This window comes from Mustela putorius, unplaced genomic scaffold (genome assembly GCF_011764305.1).
Source record: "Mustela putorius furo isolate JIRA1106 unplaced genomic scaffold, ASM1176430v1.1 tig00537350_pilon_pilon_pilon, whole genome shotgun sequence".
Classification (NCBI taxonomy): domain Eukaryota; kingdom Metazoa; phylum Chordata; class Mammalia; order Carnivora; family Mustelidae; genus Mustela; species Mustela putorius.
Genome location: NW_025422471.1, coordinates 25,934,764 through 25,956,636, shown reverse-complemented (window position 1 = coordinate 25,956,636; position 21,873 = coordinate 25,934,764). Strand labels below are relative to the sequence as shown.

Here is a 21,873-nt window from a genome sequence, read left to right as displayed (position 1 = left end):
TCTGTATCTTGAAGAGAGAGAAGTAAGGAAAATCAGACTAGTGATTTTCACAGCTCTGGAAATTTGGCTTAACTTTAATAATTAACTATTGATTGAGAGTTTATTATACCCCAGATGCCACTAGGCACTTACATTATTACTTCCCTCACAAAGCCATTTAAAGTAATATTAAATTTCACTTCCCTGAAAAATACTTTGTGATAACCTTTTGTGCAACTTTTGTGAATATTATGTGATCATCTCTGCTGGGAGCTAGCTCTCCATTTCAGTTTATGGATTTCTAAAGAAATTTAGTCAGAACTAATGGGGAGAACAGAGATAACCAGGCTAATGAAAGATTCTAGAAATTTGTAAATAACCGAAACACTAACCAATAAAAACAAAAGCAGGCTCACCATGGGGACATAAATGATAGTACTAAAACAAACTCATAGGAATTCAAGTATATTAAAACTTAGTATGTTTTATTAACTTTGTCCAATAATTTTTAGTAGATTTAGATATAATTGAAAAATATTAAATCAAAAAAATTAAACAAGGCAATTTAATTTCCCAAAGAATAAATATGAGCTAGAATCTTTTGAGTATTGATGGGACTTAGCAAGCATTCTAACATGTAAAATCAAAATTCTCTTATATTTTAATATAACTCCCAAAAGCTTTAATCATTTTAACTATCAAATATCTTAGGAAAATAAAGTTTATAAAATCAACTCATATACCTGTTATTACATATTTAATGTTGAAATGAGGAAAAACTACAAGTATTTTTAAATTAGTTTATTATTTATTATATTAAATTTATATATAAATTTATTTATTATATTAAAATTATTTTAAAATTATTAACTTTAGAAAAGTAGTTTTAGTCACAATCTTTTAATATAGCTGTGTAATCTTGCTATGTGAATAAGAGAACGAAAAAATTATATAAACTGAGTTCAGTCATTCAGCAGATTATTGAGCACCTACTCTCTGCCAAGTACTGTTTGAGGCTTTTGGGATATATCAGTTAAAACAAATAAAAAGCAATGTTCCCTGCCCTGTTGGAACTTCCATATTCACAGGAGAGATAGATGATAAGCATAACAAGTAAACCTATGTTTATTACTATGTTAGGAAATGATAAGGGCTATAAAAACATGGGGCATTGGGAAGAGGGGGGTGGGAGGTATTACTCAAGCTGCAATTTAAATAAGGAGGTCAGGGTAAATCCGCATTGAGAAGGTAACATTTAAGCAAACACTTGAAGGGAGTTTAGTCAAAAGAATAACTAGCTGAAGAACCCTAAAGGAGAGAGTTCAAGGTTAGAACATGCCTACCAGATTTGAGGAACAGCGAAGAGACCAGTGTGCCTGGAGAGTAGTGAGCAAGGGGAAGAGTATTAGGTAAGAGGGTAGACAGGTAACAGGTAATTGGAATCCAGATTCCGTTGGGATTTTGGCTTTTATTCCGGAGTAAGTTTAGTGTGCCATTGTACAGTTTTCAACTCCGCTTGTGATTTAGAAGAATCAGTTGGGCCATTGTGTTGATAACTGAAGATATGGAGGGCAGAAACAGACTATATGAGTCTGTTGCATTAATCCAGACAAGAGATTATGGTGATTCAGACTAGAGTGAAAACAATGACAGTACACAAGTGGTTAAATTCAGAGTATATTTTGAAATCAGAGTTCATAGGATTTGCTGACAATTTGGATGTGGGGTGTGTGAGAAAGAGGGAGCTCAAGAATGATGACAAGGTTATTTGCATGAGCAATTGGAAGGGAATGGTGTTGCCATGAACTGAGATGAGGCTCAGGGCTGCATCCAAGTGGAACTGGTTTGAGGGATGGAGGCAGATGACAAGACTGGTTTTGGACATGGTAAATTTAGGATGCCAGATGGGCATTTGGACTGCAGCTATAAAGTTGGAAGTCATTAACATGTAGAGGATAGTTAACTTATCCTCATGAAACTAGACATAAATGATGTGGTAACTGAGCGTCAACAAGACAGGAAGGTAGCTGAAAACTAACTTTACCTATCACAACTTTGACTGGTACCAGCATTGCTGGTAATAACCCAGTTCTTCTGATCTAATTTGGGAACAAAAGCAATACTTCTCAGAGTTTTGGGGCCAATATATTCTTTATGAAATAATACGCATTCAATAAATATTGCTTTCCCTTTCATACATTTCATCATTTAAAGGACAAGGCAGCTTGGGGAGCCTGGGTGGCACAGTCAGTTGAGTGTCTGACCCTTGGTTTCAATTTAAGTCATGATCATCATGTCATGAGATCGAGCCCCAAGATGGGCTCTGTGCTGAGCACAGAGTCTGCCTGAGATTATCTTGGGAGAGATTATCTCTCCTCTCCTTCTGCCCCTCCCACTCATGCTCTCTTTCTCTCAAATAAATAAATCTTTAAAAATAAATAAAAGACAAGGCAACTTAAATGTAATATGTCTGCATTCAGCCTCTTAACTCTTCAGTAGTGTTGGTTTGGGGGAAATATGAATGAATTACATTCACCAGTCTTATTAGAAAATGTTAAGTAATTGGGCTACTAAAGCATAACACAAAATGTAGGGTGCTGTTTGGCTGAATGTGATAGTTGGGGAGAAAAGTCAAATGATAAAAACAGAAAACTAGTCTATATTCTCTTGGACACTGGGAAATAATAGCACCAATGATACAGAATCTGTCAAACAAGTAAAATATTTAAGAACTTTAAGATTTTTATTTATTTATTTGACAGAGAAAGATCACAAGCAGGCAGAGAAAGAGGAGGAAGCAGGCTCCCTGCTGAGCAGAGAGCCTGATGCGGGGCTTGATCCGAGGACCCTGGGACCATAACCTGAGATCAAGGCAGAGGCTTTAACCCACTGAGCCACCCAGGTGCCACAAGAACTTTAGATAGTAATGGGCACATTGGACTAACCTGAGCATGCCTTAAAAAATTCTGATATCTGGATCCTACCCCCGACCTTCTGATTTATTTATCTCGTATGTGGAATCAACTAACAACAACAACAACCTGAACTCATAGATGCAGAGAACAGTTGGTAATTACTAGAGGTGGGGTGGGGTAGGTGGCATGGGTAAAGGTGGTCAAAAGGTACAAACTTCCAGCTATCAAATAAATAAATTATGGGGGTTTAATGTATTGGATGGTGACTATAGTTAATACTGTATCATATATTTGTAAGTTGCGAAGAGATCTTAAAACTTCTCATCACAAGAAAAGACATTGTGTAAATATGTGTGGTGATGGATGTCAACCTAAAAAAAAAAAAAAAGGAAAAGAAAAGATCCTTAAGACAGCAGAGAATAAACAGAATAAATGAGCCCTCTCTAAATCATGCAAATAAATCCCTGGCATAATTTATTCTTAGATGCATGGCAGCTGTTCACCTGGTCATTTCTTCGTAGCATAAGTGGGCTCAAATTGGAGACAGCTGTGATGTTATGGCAACTGTATTAGCTTGGAGTAAGAAGACTTGGATTCACACCAGTTCTTTTGCTCATTAGCAGACTTAGGATGGCCAATTCCCTTAACCTTCTTGAAACTCCAATTTCTATCTCCATAGAATGAGAATAACCAAATCTGTCTTGCATGGTTACTATAAATATTTTAAAAAGCTAAATATGGGAAAGTAAATGATAAAGAACTATTTAAAGATATTAAAGAATTATTATACAAAAGGATTTTTCTTAACTTCAGAAGTCACATAACAGTATAAAATGCAATAATGTCCTAGAAGTCAACAGATTTCTTTTTCTGTATTTTTTCCTACTGCTTTAAAACATGGAACTCTGTATACAGTGGGTAATGAATGCTATTGAACTTATCATGATTTGGAGAGGAAGTGTTATTTTGTATTTATTTCCTATACAGTGTGTTAATATGTGAAAAACACAAACTTTGGACTCAGGCCTGGATTTTAACACAGATATTGTCTCTTATTAGAAAATTTGCATCAGTAAACATGTTCTAAGACTCAGGTTTCTTTTCTCTCTATATTGGGGATAATGAAATTTAGTTTTCAGGGCAGGGTTACTGTGTGAGGTTCAAGTGTGAAGTGCCAAGCATAGTAGCGGGCAAAAAGTTGCAGGAAATGTTAATTCCATCATTCCCTCTGAAAGTACAATAGTCTAGGTATAGTAATTTAAAAATCTGAGTAGTAATAATTCCTCAATTGCTAAAAATTCTTAAATATTTTACTTGTTTGGCAGATTCTATATCATTTTAACTTTATTTTTAAAAAGATTTTATTTATTTATTTGACAGACAGAGATCACAAGTAGGCAGAGAGGAAGACAGAGAGAGGGAGGGAAGCAGGATCCCTGCTGAGCAGAGAGTCATCCCCAGACCCTGCGATCATGATCTGAGCGAAGACAGAGGCTTTAACCCACTGAGCCACCCAGGCGCCCCTCATTTTAACTTTTAAGTGCCCATTTCCTCACCATGAATGCTTTAAAAAGCACTGCTTATTTTTTATGTTTTTTCAGATAATAGAAAAGTTTTAAGTTTACACCATGGATAACACCAAGGAAAAGAGTGGAAATTACAAAGATGATCTTCTGCTTAGAGTGGGACTTAATGATAATAAAGCCGGAATGGAAGGATTAGATAAAGAGAAGATTAACAAAATTATAATGGAAGCCACAAAAGTAAGTTTCTTGTTTATTTTGCTATCACTAACTTGGTAGCTTTTTGCTTTCTGTTTAAAATAAAATCAGTAAGTTTTAAATATTTTTTTTATTATACTTTTTAACATTTTAATATATCTTATTAAAACAAATGGGTATGGAATAATCTCCCTTCGGTTCTGTTACTTGTGCTTTTGCCATCCAGTTTTCTGCATCACCTACACATAATATTGCATGTAAAAGCACAATAACATACATGTTCTTTTTTCATCTTTTTTCTTAATAGGAGAATATTATAATTGTTTTTTGTTTTTGTTTCAATTAATGTAACTTGGAGGTCTTTCTATATAAGTAAAAATGTTCATTCTTTTTTATGCCTGCGTGTGTGAATATAACAAAATTTATTGAATCAGTCAGAATGTTTAATTATGAACAGTTAAGTCATTTCTAGTCTTTTGTTTTTACCAACAATACTACAGTGAATAAATTCGCATTTTATAACATTATATGTGTGCAGGTAAAACAATAGGAGAGGTTCTAGAAGCGGAATTACCCTACCAAATACAGATAGCAAAAAAGGATATATATATGTGCAATTTTTATGATTTGGCCAGTTGCCTTCCATAATGGATGTATCAATTCAAAGTTTCACTGCCAGTACATGTCAGTATATTACCATGGTGCAACTGTGCCAGGATAGTGTGTAACTAAGCTTTTGGATTTGCCAATCTTCAGTAATGTAGTGTAGCATTAATTTGCATTTCTTTTATGAAGAGTGAGATAGTACATCTTTTCATATATATATATATTTTTTAAAGATTTTATTTATTTATTTGACAGAGAGAGACCACAAGTAGGCAGAGAGGCAGGCAGAGAGAGAGAGAGGAGGAAGCAGGCTCCCTGCAGAGCAGAGAGCCCGATGCGGGACTAGATCCCAGGACCCTGAGATCATGACCTGAGCCAAAGGCAGCGGCTTAACCCACTGAGCCACCCAGGTGCCCCACATCTTTTCATATATTTAAAAAGCCACTTGTATTTTCCTTTTTTGAAAACTGTCTCTTCTTGTCCTTTGCACAGTTTTCCATTAGATTATTGTATATCTTTTGACTTTGCTTATGGGACTTTATCCTGTGCAGAAATTATTTTGTTTGCTTTTTTTATACATACTTGAATTAGTCAACTACATAAGCTTTTCTCCAAGGTCCTAAATGTTCTTCTAACATTCTTTTTGTTTCATTTGTATATTATGAACTATCCATGTAAAAAGGTGTAAAATTTAAGAGAATATCCTTATTCTTAAGAAACGCATGCTGATATTCATAGCAACTCACTTTTAAATGATTTAGCCAAAAAGAGGAAGAAGAGCATGTATGTGTGTGTGTTTGTGTGTGTATGTGTGTGTGCATGTTATGCAAGTGCACATATAGGAGTGTGTGTATGTGCTTATATCTAGGAGTAGTGGGAGAAACTAAACGTAGCAGGAATCTAGGAGAGGACATATGGATGTTTAGTCTACTTTTCTTTCAGCTGTTGGAAAATTTGGAAATTCCAAAGTAAAAAGTTGAGGGGAAAATAATATTTTAAGTGTTTAACGTAGAGATATATTTTAAAAGTAAAGAATTGAGATGAAGTAAGCAAACAAAATATATGGACTCTGGATCTTAGTTTGAACAAATATTTTTGGAACATTTAAGGGAATTTGGATATGCAGGTACACTATATAGTTTTAAGGAATTACTGTCAATTTTATTAATCAAATTTAATGATGATTACAAAATGGCCTTATTTTTATTTTTTTAAATTTAAAAAATTGGGCAGGGAAGAGAAAGAGCACAGGCGAACAGTGGGGAGGGGCAGAAAGAAGGGAAAGAGAGAGAATCTCTAAGCTGGCTCCATGCCTGGCTTGGAGCCCAACATGGGGATCGATCTCAGGACCCTGAGATCATGACCTGAGCTGAAATCAGTTTAACCAACAACCACCCAGATGCCCAACAATGACCTTACTTTTAAAGATACATAATAAAATAGGGGCTCCTGGGTGACTCAGTGGGTTAAGCCTCTGCCTTAGACTCAGGTCATGATCCCAGGGTCCTGGGATCAAGCCCCACATCAGGATCTCTGCTCAGCAGGGAGTCTGCTTCCCCTTCCCATGCCTACCTCTCTGCCTACTTGTGATCTCTGTCAAATAAATAAATAAATATTTTTTAAAAAGATACATAATAAAATACTGTATAGAATAGTTAAATGTCATTATATCTGTAATTTACTTTAAAACAGTTCAGTTAAAAAATCAATGAAGGAAATTGGGCAAAATATTAGTTGTGAAATCTCAGTGATAGTTTTATGTATTTGTTTACTACTCTGTTTCTGTTTGAGGCTTTTGTGGAATTTTGACCATAAAACTTAAAAATAGAAATAAAACCTATGCTGTTAGTTTTCATGTTAAATAGAATATTTAAGTGACCCTAGATTTCCCTATCTTTCCTCTCTCTTCTCTGTGTTCCAGTAACACTTATTAAATAGTTCATCCTTTTCTTACTGATCTGTAGTGCTTTCTTCTATTCTACTGGGTTATTTGTTTTTATATCTTTATGAAATGATCTTAATTACAGTACTTTATAATAAGTCTTGATAACAGCTAGGTCAAGTTCTTTTTTGCTCTTTGTTCTTTTTCAAGAATATCTTAGATATTTTCAAAACTTTGCTCTACCACATAAACCGTGTGGAGGTTGGGATCACTTACCCTTCCCCTCTCCCACACACAGTTGAAACCCATGTACAACTTTTGACTCAAAATTAATTGTTAATAGCCTACTGTTGACTGGAAGCTTTACCAGTAACATAAACAGTTGGTTAACACAAAATGTGTATATTATATGTATTACATATTATAATAAAGTAAGCTAGAGAAAAGAAAATATTATTAAGAAATCTTAGAAGAGAAAATACATTTATAGTACTACACTATATTTATTGAAAAAAATCCATGTATAAGTGGTTTAAACCCATGATGTTCAAGGTTCAATTGTATATACATATGAATCATAGAACAGTATACACATATCATCTGATTGACATGATATGCCTTACATATATTTATGTATTAATATATTGAATTATTTATATTATTAAAATATAGAATGTAATATTAAATTAATATAAATAAATTATATATTAATATATTAAAGTATATATTTTATGTAATATATTATTTCTCTAATGTGGTGGGATAGGAAGTTCATCATAAATATCTTCTTTAATGGGTATTTTCTAATTGTTACTGCTTCACAACAATGCAGTTTACTTCTTTAAAACTTTTATTAGAAAATTTTAAACATATACAAAATTAGAATATTAATGTGAATCCCTGGGTAATAATCACCCAGCATCAATAGTTAATCAACATTTTTGTAAATATTGCTTTATCTATGTTACCCTCCCTACTGAATTTTAGAGGTAGAGATTGGAATATTTTATTTATTTCTTTTTTTAAGATTTTATTTATTTATTTGTCAGAGAGAGAGAGAGTGCACAAGCAGGCAGAGCAGCAGGCAGAAGTGGAGAGAGAAGCAGACTCCCTACCAAGCAAGGAACCTCACGCAGGACTCAATCCCAGGACCCTGGGATCATGACCTGAGCCGAAGGCAGCCGCTTAACCGACTGAGCCACTCAGTCCTCTCGAGATTGGAGTATTTTAAAACAAATCCCAATAAATTAGACAAATTTCAAGAAATTTATAATTTTTCTAAAACTGACTTAAGAAAATATGGAAAATTTAATAGACCTTTAATAAGGAAATAAATTTAGTAATTAAAAATCTTCTCTGTACTCCCCTAGCAAAAAACTGAGTCATAATGGCTTCAGTGATGAATTTTATCTGACATTTAAAGAAGAAATAAGGGGCGCCTGGGTGGCTCAGTGGGTTGAAGCCTCTGCCTTCAGCTCAGGTCGAGCCCCACATCGGACTCTCTGCTCAGCAGGGAGCCTGCTTCCTCCTCTCTCTCTGCCAGCCTCTCTGCCCACTTGTGATCTCTGCCTGTCAAATAAATAAATAAAATCTTTAAAAATAGATAAATAAATAAATAAATAAATAAATAAATAAAGAAGAAATAATACCAGTATTCCACAAGCCCTTCCAGAAAATACAGAAGGATGTAATGCTTACAGACTCATTCTATGAGACCGGTATCACCTTGACACCATACCCAGACAAGCAGAAGATTATAGATCGTTGTAAATATAAAATTCCTCAACAAAACGTTAGCAAACTGAATTCAACAATATAAAAGAAAGATTATATACCATGGGTAAATGGGATATATTCCAGGAATGCACTTTTCTCCTAGAATCAGGGACAAGGCATGGGTACCCACGTTCATGTCTTCTATGCAACATAGTCCTGAAAGTTCTAGCCAGTGTAGGTAGGCAATGAAAAGAAATAAAAGGCATTTAAATTGGAAGAAAGAACTAAAACTATCTCTTCACAAATAACATGATGTTATATATAAAAACTCTTAAGGAATTTCAAAAGGAATGCAACAGCTTTACCATGAAAATTACAAAAATTCATTGAGGGCAGATAAGAATTTAAAAAATGGAGAGGCAATGGGGCGCTTGGGTGGCTGGCTCAGTTGTTAAGTGTCTGCTTTGGCTCAGGTCATGATCCTAGGGTCCTGGGATCTAGCCCCACATCAGACTCCTTGCTCAGCGGGAAACCTGTTTCTTCCTCTCCCACCCCCCTGCTTGTGTTACCTCCCTCTCTCGCTGTGCCTCTCTCTGTCAAATAAATAAATAAAATCTTTAAAAAAAAAAGGAGAGACATTACATATTCAAGAATGAGAAGATTTAATACTGTTAAGAGGATAGTTCTCCCCAACTGATCTGCAGATTCAATGTAATTCCCCATCCAATTTCCAGGGGCTTTTTTTTCCCCTGCAGAAATTGATTAACAGACCCTAAAATGTATGTGAAAATGGAAAAACATGTAAAATAGTCCAAACTGGAGCACCCAAACTGGGTGGCTCAGTTGGTTAGGCCTCTGCCTTTCGTTGGGGTCATGGTTCTAGAATCCTGGGATCAAGCATTGGGCTCCCTGCTAAATGGGGAGCTTGCCTCTCCCTCTTTATCTGCTGCTCTCCCTGCTTGTGATTTCTCTCTCTCTCTCTCCCTCTCTCTAGTAAATAAATAAAATCTTTAAAAATAAAATAAAATAGTTTTGAAAAGGAAAAGCATGGTGGTCTTTGACTTTCCTGTTTTAGAATTTACTATAAAGCTATAGTTACCAAGACAATGTGGTACTGCCATAAGCTTAGACATATTGAACAATGGAGCAGAATTAAGAGTCCAGAAGTAAATCTTTGTATTGATACTTTATTGATTTTTGACAAAAGAACCAAGGCAGAAGAATAGTCTGTTCAGCAAATAAACCTGGGACAACTGGATATCCACATGCAAAAAAGATTAACTGAGACCCTCGGTTCCTATTATACACAAATTGAACTCAAAATTGAGTGAAATGTAAGAGCTCACATGGTAAAAACTTCTAGAAGATAGGAGAAAATCTTTGAGACATTTGGTTAGACAAATGTTTTTTGTCTAGACAAGCATTTCTTAGGTACAACACCAGAAGTGCCGTCAATAAAAGAAAAAGTTGACAAGTTAGACCTCATCATATTTCAAAACTTTTGCACTTCAAAGACACAATTAAAAAAGAAAATGATAAGCAACATACTAGTGTAAAATATTTGCAAAATATTTATCTCATAAAGGATTTACATCCAGAATATACAGAGAATTCTTACAAATTATTTATAAGACAATCTAATAAACAATGGGCAAAAGATATAAATAGACAAATGGCTCTTAAGCACATGAAAAGATGTTCAGCATCATTAGTCATCAGGGAAATGCAAATTAAAACCACATTGAGGTGCCATTCACACTATTGTAGTCCAGAATGGCTATGAGACAGACAATAACAAATGTTGACAAGGATATGGAAAAACTGGAACCTTCATACATTGCTAATGGGATTGTAAAACGGTTCAGCCACTTTGGAAAAGAGTTCTGGCAGTTCCTCAAAAGGTTTAGCATGCAGAGATTCCACTCCTGGGTACCTATGGAAAGTGAAAACATGTCCATGTAAAAATGTGTATATGATGTTCATTACGGCATTTTTCATTAAAGCCGTAATGTAAAAATAATCTGAATTTCCATCAACCTGAAAAGTGGATAGAATTAGATGTTATGTTTAGTGATGGGATGATAGGTAATTTTCTAAGAATGATTGTCTACATTTTCTTTAATGGATAATGTTAAAATTTTTTAAATCCTTTATTTTTAAAATTTTTTATTATTATTATTTTTAGAAAAGGTGGGAGTAGGGGGAGAGAATCTTAGCAGGCTCCACGCCGAGCTCAGAACCCAACAAAGGGCTCTATTTCACAACCCTGAAAGCATGACCTGAGCCGAAATCAAGCATCAGATGCTTAACCGACTAAGCCATGCAGGCGCCCCTTAAGTACTTTTTAAGTAAAAGTGAAGAGATAGCTGATGACCCAAATGACTAAGGCCTTGGATATGCCCCATGGATCCTGTCTAGGACACATTGTTATTTTTGGAGTAACATATCCATACTCATCTTGAAGAGTTTGTCCTTATAAATACAGCTTCAATAATTCTAGGTAACTATAAAACCATTTTGCAGGCAAGGAAATTGAGACATAGAAAGATTAAGTAGTTTTAGGATTCCCTAGTTCCTAGTTAGTAGTTCCTAGTTAGTAGTTCCTAGTAAGTAGTGGTACTAAGTTCCACTTAGTGGAAGTTCCTAGTTAGTAGTTCCTAGTAAGTAGTGGTACTAAGTTTTGAATCAGTTATTCTAATTCTAGTCTGTACGGCAGTGATGCTTTCCATCTGACTCTATTCTTATGCTTTTTTTTTTTCTTACATAGGGGTCCAAATTTTATGGAAATGAGCTCAAGAAAGAAAAGCAAGTCAACCAACGAATTGAAAATATGATGCAACAAAAAGCTCAAATTACCAGCCAACAGCTAAGGAAAGCACAATTACAGGTATTAATTTAGTTGTTAAATAAAGTGGAAGCTGGTAAAACAGTAATTGATAGTTAAAATGCATCATGGTCAAGTCATAACTTACAACAAGGTAATATGTAAATGTTCATTGTATTGTAAGGGATAAAATTTAACAGAGGCTTATACTTTGTTAAATATTGCTCTACTCTTTTATATCAAGACCCCGTACCAAGGCATTGTCACCTCCATTATACAGAAGAGTAAATGGAGCCTTAGGGTAAATAACTTGCCTAGCTTCAGAGCTAGTATTTAATCCAAAACTTATGGTTCTTTTTTATTATATACATATTTTGTAGCTAGAAAAAGGCCACAGGTTAAATGTGGCATGTTTTCTTCAATTTTACAAAAATGATCTGGAAGAACATGTCAACTAATTAAATTAGAAATTTAAAACTAAATTGTGTTGTACTGAAACTAGAGTGGATTGCCAAATGTACATGAATTTTTAAGATAAAACACCAGACTTCTAAAAATTTGGAGGCTTTTGGCTTTTCCACCATCCCTGGGAAATAAATACTCAAGAGTTTCCTCTGGTATTTAAAACTATTTTGGGAGGAAGGTTTGTGTAGGGCAAAGCTGCAGGACATTGTATAGTAGATGGAGAACTCAAAGTAGTCAAGCTTCTGCTAGTAAAACTAAAGTTTACTTTTATTTTTTATTTTTTTAATAAAGTTTACTTTTATTTTATTATTTTCCATTATGTGTTGTGTATTTCCAATCATAAATAACAATAAACCTAGTTATACATATATTACTCTTTCAATAGGCTTTCTTTCTAATTGTATCTGTCATGTAATATTACATGGTATAAAGCTTACTTTTAAAGACAGTTTTTAGGGGTGCCTGGGTGGCTCAGTGGGTTAAAGCCTCTGCCTTTCGCTCAGGCCATGATCCCAGGGCCCTGGGATCAAGCCCCACATCGAGCCCCACATCGGGTCCTGGGATTGAGCCCCGCATTGGGTTCTCTGCTCAGCAGGCACCCTGCTTCCCGCCACCCCTCTCCCCCCTCCTACCTCTCTGCCTGCTTGTGATCTCTGTCAAATAGATAGATAAATACAATATTTTTTTAAAAAGACTGTTTTTGCCCTCTATCAAAATTTGATTCAATTTAACAAAGCACTTTAGACCATTAATAATGATAAAATTATGTTAATATTCTATCCTATGTTAATATTTTGCAGCAATTCTTCTCATGATAGAGTTCAGAAATCATAAATTTTATGTCTTTTTTATCAAACTATGTGTCTTTTTTTAATATATACTCTCCTAGAGTGTAAACTAATTTTTTTAACTTATGTGTTAAGTGGTCTGCTATCATGACAAAAGATCACTTGCCTCAGTCTTTCGAATTATCATTTAGTGCATCATTTTAAAGCTCTCTTTGTGCTTTAGTCATTTAGATCTACTATATCGAGGTACCAGAATTTATTTACCTTATCCCACCAGGGTTTCAGTTTTTTGTTTTATATATAACCTTGTGATAATTATTCTTATCTATGTATGTTTGCACTCTTGTCCTGTTATTTTCACCAAAGATGATTACAGTTTTACATTTTCGACATACTTGTTTTTAAAACTAGATTTTATTGATTTTATCAGCCTCTTAGTTTTTTCTTGTAGTGTCCAAATATTATTCCATGGTTATTTTAATGTGTCCTTCTTAGATAATAAAAGAGAAAGCATGTGTTCTCTCATATTAGCCATTAATATTTCATTCTTATTGGAATTGCCTTTTTTATTCTATTAATATATAGGCTAAGTTACTGTCACAAGAGACTCCAAAATACAACGGTTCAAATCAGATAAGAGTTTATTTCTTTCTCATGTAATAGTAAGTAGTCTCAACTGATTGGGTGGTTCTGCTCACCATAGTAATTTTGGGACCCCGGTTCTACTTCGGGTTGTTCTAACCCTAAGTGTTATTTATTCTTAACCTGGATTGACAGAATGGGATTATCTCTAGTCTATATTTCAGCCCCCAGTAAGGAAGAAAGAGCGAGGGGGGAAAAAAAAATGAAAGGCGAGTAATTTGTTATTCAACAAGTGAAAGAGAAGTTGCACATATTATATCAGCTCACATTCTTTTGATAAGAATTTAAGTTTCATGGCCACACCTAACTGCAGGAGAAGCTGTACAGAATATTTTCCAGCTGGGTGGCCATATGCCCAGATATAAATCTATTACTATGAAAGCACAAGAGAATGGATTTGGGGGTTCAACAAGCAGTCCAAAATAGTATCCTCTGCCTGCATTTCTAGAGGAGTTTATATATCCTTCTCTTGATTAATACATCTTATAAATTAAAGATTTTTTTCCTCTGCCATTTGCTGTAAATATTTCCCCAATATGTTGTTTGCCTTTTAATCATGCAGGGTTTTTTTTTCCTATACAGTTTTAAATGTTTATGTAATCAAAACAGCAGTATTGAAAAACTTTTTTTTTCTTGGCTTTTGTATTGAAAGCATAGAAAATTATTCCTTACAAGCAACCTATAGGTTCTTTTAGTATTTTTCTAGATTTTGCTTGTTTTTAGTCCATTTTGAGTTTGTTTTTGGTTTTGTTTTAGAGGTAAAGAGAGGGAGAGGGGAGGGGTGAAGGATAGAGGGAGAGAGAGAGAGAGAATATTAAGCAGGCTCTCTGCCTAGCATAAAGACTGAGACATGGGGCTCAATCTCATGCCTCTGAGATCATGACCTGAGCCGAAATCAAGAGTCAGAGGCTTAACTGACGGAGCCACCCAAGCCCACCTAGAATTTGTTTTAATGTAAGGTGTTAAGTACTTTTTTCTTAAATGGTGAATATTACATTTTCCCTAATAGTATCGTTTTTTTCTAAATGGTGATTCATTTGTCCCAACAGAATTTATTGACTCTTGAGTCCTTTCTCCACTGAATTGAAGTGAGGTACTCCCATATACGAAATTCTCATTGTATTTGGATTCGTTTCTGGATTCTCTCTCTTATTCAATTGAATCTTTTCCTATATCAGTACCATGCAATTTTAGTTATTCAATGATAATAATATACTTTATTATTCTCCTTCACTATCATTCTTTAAAAATTTTTTTCTCATATGTTGTTTCTTTCAAATAAATTTGAGCATCATTTCAACAAGATAATATCCCATCTGTCTATAATATTGTTTTTAAATTGATATTAATTCTTGGCAATTTATTTTTAGAACTTCTTTTTTGGTAAGTTTTATTGATCTACACAAATATCTGTAATAAAGTTTTAAAGATAAAATGCATATTAATCATGCAATAAAATAACTTTTTGCTATTGACTCTTTTTAAAGTTCATATCCTTAAATATACTAATAATTTGAAGGATTAGAAAATACCTTATACGGGCGCCTGGGTGGCTCAGTGGGTTAAGCCGCTGCCTTCGGCTCAGGTCATGATCTCAGGGTCCTGGGATCGAGTCCCGCATCGGGCTCTCTGCTTGGCAGGGAGCCTGCTTCCTTCTCTCTCTCTGCCTGCCTCTCCATCTACTTGTGATTTCTCTCTGTCAAATAAATAAATAAAATCTTAAAAAAAAAAAAAAAAAGAAAAATACCTTATACTGTATAACAGATCTTCACATTTTGTTACAATTTTAGTTTACTATTTCTGGGGAGACTCTCTGACATCTTTTGCAAAGGGAGTGGCAGGAAATATGTTCTATGTTGATTGTTAAATTGTTTCATTTGTTGAACTTCCTTTAAAAGAAACTGTATAAATGGGAGAGGATTAAGGAAATTCCAAGGAATCAAAAAGATCTGAGAAAAAGAGAGGTTTTCATGGGAAATGCATTCTATTCTAGAGTCATACAATTTCTAAATAATAGATTTTATTATGTGTACTGTGATGGTAGGAACTATTATTGCTAGTCAAGATGTGGTAACTAACCTCTGTCGGCATGAACTCCCACAATTTATTCAGAACCTATTCTCCTCTCCGCCCTATCCTCATTAGACTTGCTAAAGATGCAATCATTTTTATAGCTGCCAAAACATCTTGTTATAACATGGGGTCATAAATTGAATAGACAACCATCCATGTTGTATTAAATGCCAACTACGCAGCAAATCAGTGCATCTTGACCACTTTAACAATTGTTTTTATGAACTCAGTTTTCCTGAATAATTTTTAGGCTAATTATAAGTTAAGAAACTAAAAAACAGTATTTCTGAAATAATCTCCTGAATGTAATAAAAAAGGGGATTTTTAAAAGGTAAATAAAACATAATGTTGATATAAAACACACTATTGGAACTTGAGTGTTAAAGACTTTTTAAGATCCATTTTAGGGAAGCATCATAAAATAATGGAAAGAGCACAGCCTTTGGAGCAACTTGCTTTACAGGTCTACTGCTAAGATTTTCCAGCTGTGTGGCTTAAGACAGATTACTGCATCTTACTGAGGTTTAGTTTTCTCCTCTCTAAAATGAGAATAATAATTAGTAACTCAGAATTACTTTGACCTCTAAACGAGTTAACATAAGAAGTACTTAACATGTTGTATAACACATATGATATACTCAATAAATGTCACTTCTATTTCTAAAATTATAGGTTATATAATTAAGCCCTTTCCATATCCCTGGGTAACTACATTACATGAGTACCCCTTTTAATTCTTTAACCTTTGGGGGTTGGTTTCATCCAAATTTAGAAACAAAGTAAGAATGAGGGTTAACTTGCCCATTATCATGCAGCTAATAAGTGTCAGAGCTGAAACCCACAAGAAGCTCTTATTCTTAACCATGGTTCTGAACCATGGCAAAAGGGATAACATATATGTTAGAGGCTCAGATCAGAACTTGAAAGTCATCTGGAAGGGAAAATGGAAGAAAGGAAAACATTAATGAAGATTTCAGTAGAAGGAATTTGAAAAAAGCAGGGTGATGTGCATTTGGTAGATGCAGAGAAAAAAGTGTTTAGACAAGAGTGACTAATGAGAGTAGAGGAAAATGGAATGTGTGAGTCACTCAGTGGGGAGGTTTCCTTTTGGCAACTGTACTTGCACTTCAAGCACAGAAAAGATAATAGATTGCTGAAGAAACTGTCACAGAATTATTATATGGGCTAAGGAGAACTTTTTTCCATTTGGTTTGCTTTCTATTTATTATCTTTTTCCTTTCCAGTATTTATGGGTTAAGATACTTCAAATGCTACTCCCTTATTCTCAATTGACTCATATTTTAGGTATATTTTCTGGATTAACATATAATAGTTTTTAATCCACCCTTGTTTTCATTAGCCTCCATGATTTGTTTACATCTTTTGTTTTTTTTTAATGTCAGGGTGCTATTCTCTAATTTACAATTGAGGTACTGGAAGAAGTAGTTGTTTTGAATCTGGATGATAGTTTGGAGTAGTGTTGAAAAGTTCCATTTATTAAGAGTGGTGTCTCACTACATGAGAACAACCTTCTCCAAAATTTTTCTACACATACTACCTTCTCTTTCTGAAGCAGAAATATATATATATATATATATATATATATATATATTCTACGAGTCTCACCTCTTTCTGTCTGATAAGGAAAGAATTTGAAGGCAAATGAGGTCCTTTTCCTGGTGGAACTCATAACTTAGTATCTAATACAGTAAGTGCATAGTAAGAGCAGGAAAACAAGTAAAGAACATTGAATTCTGTGGCATGGAGGACAGAGATGTAATTCAGCTATAGAGAGATATCTAGCTGACCCTTTAAGACTTTATGAAAGAACTCAGACGGACATTGTGGACAGAGGAACAGCCTGAAGAAAGTACCAAGCACCCCAGGCTATTCATGAGTTACAGCCTAAACAGGAGCAGACCTTCTAGAAGCTCACTGTGGCTACTGGAGACAAATAGGATTCAGGGTGATTATTTCTAAAAGAGAAGTTGCAGGCTTAACCTGCAGGTAGTGGGAAGCTAGTTCCACTATAATGCTAAGAAGGAAGGCCATGAAAAAAAATTTGCAGAATGGAAGCAAGGTTGAAGTCCAACAAAGAGAAAAGGCCAAATTATACCCCTGTAACTCTCCATTTTTGAGAAAAACTGCTACAGAGATCGCCACATAATGGAAATTGCTTTCATTCCAGAGCTCACCCCACTTGCTTATGTATCTGGCTCTCTTCCCCTCTGTTTTTTATTGTTTTGTTCTACACTGTCCATTGATCCTTTAGTCATAGATTACATTCATTAAACTTGTACCATGTGCCAGCCACTTTGCCGTGCTCTTTCTGTATTCCAACTTATTCAAAGTGATCATAGATCAAAATGGTCACACAGCCAGCCACCCTTGGCTGCAGGGAAAGCTGCGAAACATATTTAGCTTCTTCAGCCTCTAGAGTAGAGGCCACAAAAAAGGAACACTTGAAAATGTGTATGTCTGTTACATAAACCCTTTTCTTACTGCCCTACTTTGGTTATTTTTACTTCCTTTCATTTCCCTTTATTCTTATCAATCCAGTGCTTTCTCACTAGAGAGATAAAAAAGTGCTTTAAAGATTAAGGTTCTACACTGTTATATTTGACATATAAATTGAAGTGTTTCATGAAAGAATAAATTATAGCTTGAATTTTCGATTTTGATTTGTATTGACTAATGGATACCAAATTTTAACCCCATAAAGGCAGTTCTACAGAGGGAATGTTTACATTGTGGTTGGTATATTCACTTTTATGATACTATTCAGCATAAACATAATATGCCAAAGAGGTATATAATCTTTCATTGTACATCCTTTGTTTCTATTTTGACGTTAATGTTATGAGTCAAATGAGAGTTGTTTATTTTACCTAAACAGAAGCTTTTATTTACAATAAGTTGGTCTTCAGATTTATAAAGCAGAATCATTTGATACAAGCAGTTGGAGCAGTTAATTTATTCATGTTGGTAGTGCATGATATTTGAGACTTAACTGCATGTCTTAATGAAAATAGAAGAAATTATCAGACTTCATAAAAAATAGTCAAGTATATATAGATAGTGGGTGGTAGGGTAGATGGATGGATGGGTGGATAGACAGGCAGAGACAGATACTTACTAAAAGGGAGATTAATGTTATGACTGGTGCTATTTCAATAGCATGTTGATTCAAAATGTGTTAATTTTTTAAAAATTAAGGTTGACAGATTTGCAATGGAGTTGGAACAGAGCCGGGATCTGAACAATACTATAGTACACATTGACATGGATGCTTTCTATGCAGCTGTAGAAATGAGGGACAATCCAGAATTGAAGGATAAACCCATTGCTGTAGGATCAATGAGTATGTTGGTAAGTAGGTAAAGATCAAAGGCAAAAAGGAAATTTCATAACATATTTGAGTAAGCCTTAACATATTTGAGTAAGCCTTAGTGGTTCACGAAAGGAGAAGCCTTTAGTAAGCTCTACAAGTTTGCTGGGCATTTTCCTTTGTGCTTTATATGTGCTCAATTACCGAATCCTTTCAACATCTCTTGAGGTACAAATTTTTATTTCCATTTGACGACAAAAAACTAACTCAGAGAGGTGCTTAAAAGCTTCCCCAAAGTTACAAGCCTGGTGAGTAGTAGAGTGGCATTATATCTTTCTATTGCAAGCTGTATTTTTTCTTAAGTAACTGTTTCAGTAAAAAGGGAATTGGAGATGAAAGAAAAGGAAGTGTTACCCTAAAGCAGGTTTGCAAACAATGGCTTGCAGGCCAAATCTAGTCTTTTTTTTGTAAATAAAATTTTATTGGAACACAGTCACACCCATTTGTTTGTTGTATTAAAAGAGCAGAGTTGAGTAGCTGCAACAGAGACTATATGATCTGCAAAGCTCAAAGTAATTACTATCACTATCTGGACATTTACAGAAAAGTTTTGCCAACTTTAGTTCTAGGGTAGTATATTTTATTAGAATACTGCTGTAATTAATTCTTCCTTATGATTTGGAACCTTTGCTTTTCTGATTACCATGTTGCTCTTCCTTATCACCACCGAAAGGTAAAAAGATGGCCAGGATTGCTATATGTGGCTAAAAATGTGTGGGGAACTAATAATGGCCCCTGGAATAGATGGATTTTGATATTAAAAAACATATAAGAGAAACAAGGAGAGTTCTTCCCTCTTTCTAACTCCTTCCAATGCTTTAGACAGCTATAAACCTAATTCCTACTGAGTTAATATTTTATTATAAAACTATTATCTATTTGTTCATCATCTCTGCTCCCATAGGTATGCGGGCAACTAACAATCCAGGTTCCAAAAAATCTTTACTGAAAGACTACTCCCCTTTCCTACAAATCATCAGCTGATATTTGAAAAAATGTATTTAATCTTCTTAAGAATATGTATCACCAGGCGCGTGGGTGGCTGAGTCATTAAGCATCTGCCTTCGGCTCAGGTCATGATCCCAGGGTCCTGAGATGGAGTACCACATTAGGCTCCCTGCTCTGCAGGAAGCCCACTTCTCCCTCTCCCACTTCCTGTGCTTGTGTTCCCTCTCTCACTGTCTCTCTGTCAAATAAAACAATAAGATCTTTAAAAACAAACAAAAAGAATATATACCACCATATATTTATGTGAAATTATCTTTGTGTACATATGTATATATTTTAAAGCTAAACCCGCTGCTAGATCTGCAAAATATTTTTCTTCCTATGAATTATATCCTCCTAAAAATTATTACTTCCAAATTCAGAATGATTATTTGCCATATTTAAACAAAGATTACCACCTTTTGTATACTCAACTAATAGACTTCATTTCTAATGAGATTTGGAATAAATTTGCTTTTGTTCTATTAAATTCATAAAAGTGTATTTACAAATTAATGGTAGTGATGGTATATGTTTGATTATTTCAGTCTATAACAGTCAGAGTTTTTTTTTTTTTTTTTTTTTTAGGAGATTTTATTTATTGATTTATTTGACAGAGACAGAGACAGGGAGAGAGGGAATACAAGCAGGGGGAGTGGGAAAGGGAGAAGCAGACTCCCCACCAAGCAGGGGGCCTGATGTGGGGCTCCATGTCATGATCCTGGGGTCCTAGGATGGAGCTTGGCTGAAGACTCAACCACCCAGGCGCCCCCAGAATTCTTTTTTGAATAATTTGATGGATCTTCAAAGTATTCTAAGTTAGTACTCATAGTCAAAACATAGACCCTTAGCAGTTATTTATTGCTGCATAACAAACCCCTTTAAGTACTTAGTGGTTTGCTTATGATTCTGTAATTTGAGCAGAGCACACTGGGGATGTTTACTCTACCAAGGGTTGGCTACAGTTATTTAGCTGGGGTTGGAGGATCCAAAATGGCTTTATTAACACACTTGGTCTTTCAGCCAAGGTGGCTGGAATGGCTTCCAGCCGATGAGCTTTTCCCTCTCCGCATAGTACATCATCATTTAGCAATTTAACCCAAGACCTTTATATAGTTGTTGGATCCCCAAGGAAGCAAAGGCTGAAGTTACAGACTTCATAATGCCTAGGCTTCACGACTCACAATGTCACTCCCTCATATTCTTCTGGTCAAAACAAGTCACAGTACAAGTCACTTGGTATGAGGGACTGGAACCCACCCTTGAATAGGAGGAACTATAAAGTATTGTGGCTGTGATTTACAATCTACCACAAACCTACTAGCTTTCATATCCATTCCATTAGAGTTATTTATATTTAAAACATTGATTTGTCTTTCTAGTCCCATCTGCATCTTCTCTCCCAGAATACTGTCAAAGATTGGCATAGTTTTGAGTACTATCAAGATTTTTAAAATGCCATCTGAAAGCTACTAATGGCAAATTGATACTAGTCTGAAGTAATCCTTTCATGTGATAGATTGTTTTACATTTCTTTGAATTTTCACTTGAGATTTCAAAGATTTTGTTTGTGATTAAAAAAAAATTTTTATAAGTGGTATTGTGGTATCAACAGGATTTTAAAGTAATGTTCTCAGGGCACCTGGGTGGCTCAGTGGGTTAAATCCTCTGCCTTCGGCTCAGATCATGATCCCAGGGTCCTGGGATCAAGCCCGGCACCTGGCTCTCTGCTCAGTGGGGAGCCTGCTTCCTCCTCTTTCTCTGCCTGCTTCTCTGCCTACTTGTGATCTCTCTCTGTCAAATAAATAAATAAAATCTTAAAAAAAAAAAAAAAAGTAATGTTCTCCTTCTTACTTTCATAATTTTTTAGTTCCATCTCCTACTGAA

At 34.9% G+C, this 21,873-nt stretch overlaps 1 protein-coding gene across 7 annotated transcripts in view; it reads left to right on the top strand.

Annotated features, from left to right (window-relative positions):
* POLK (DNA polymerase kappa) overlaps positions 1 to 21,873 on the top strand; it is a 64,665-nt gene that overhangs the window by 18,358 nt on the left and 24,434 nt on the right. For all 7 annotated transcript variants that reach the window (XM_013063693.2, XM_013063694.2, XM_045074467.1 and 4 more), the window contains 3 exons: positions 4,496 to 4,657; positions 11,587 to 11,706; positions 18,828 to 18,980. In XM_013063693.2, coding sequence (XP_012919147.1) covers positions 4,523 to 4,657; positions 11,587 to 11,706; positions 18,828 to 18,980 — 408 coding nt within the window. In that variant the 5' untranslated portion in view covers positions 4,496 to 4,522. The remainder of the gene's footprint in view (positions 1 to 4,495; positions 4,658 to 11,586; positions 11,707 to 18,827; positions 18,981 to 21,873) is intronic.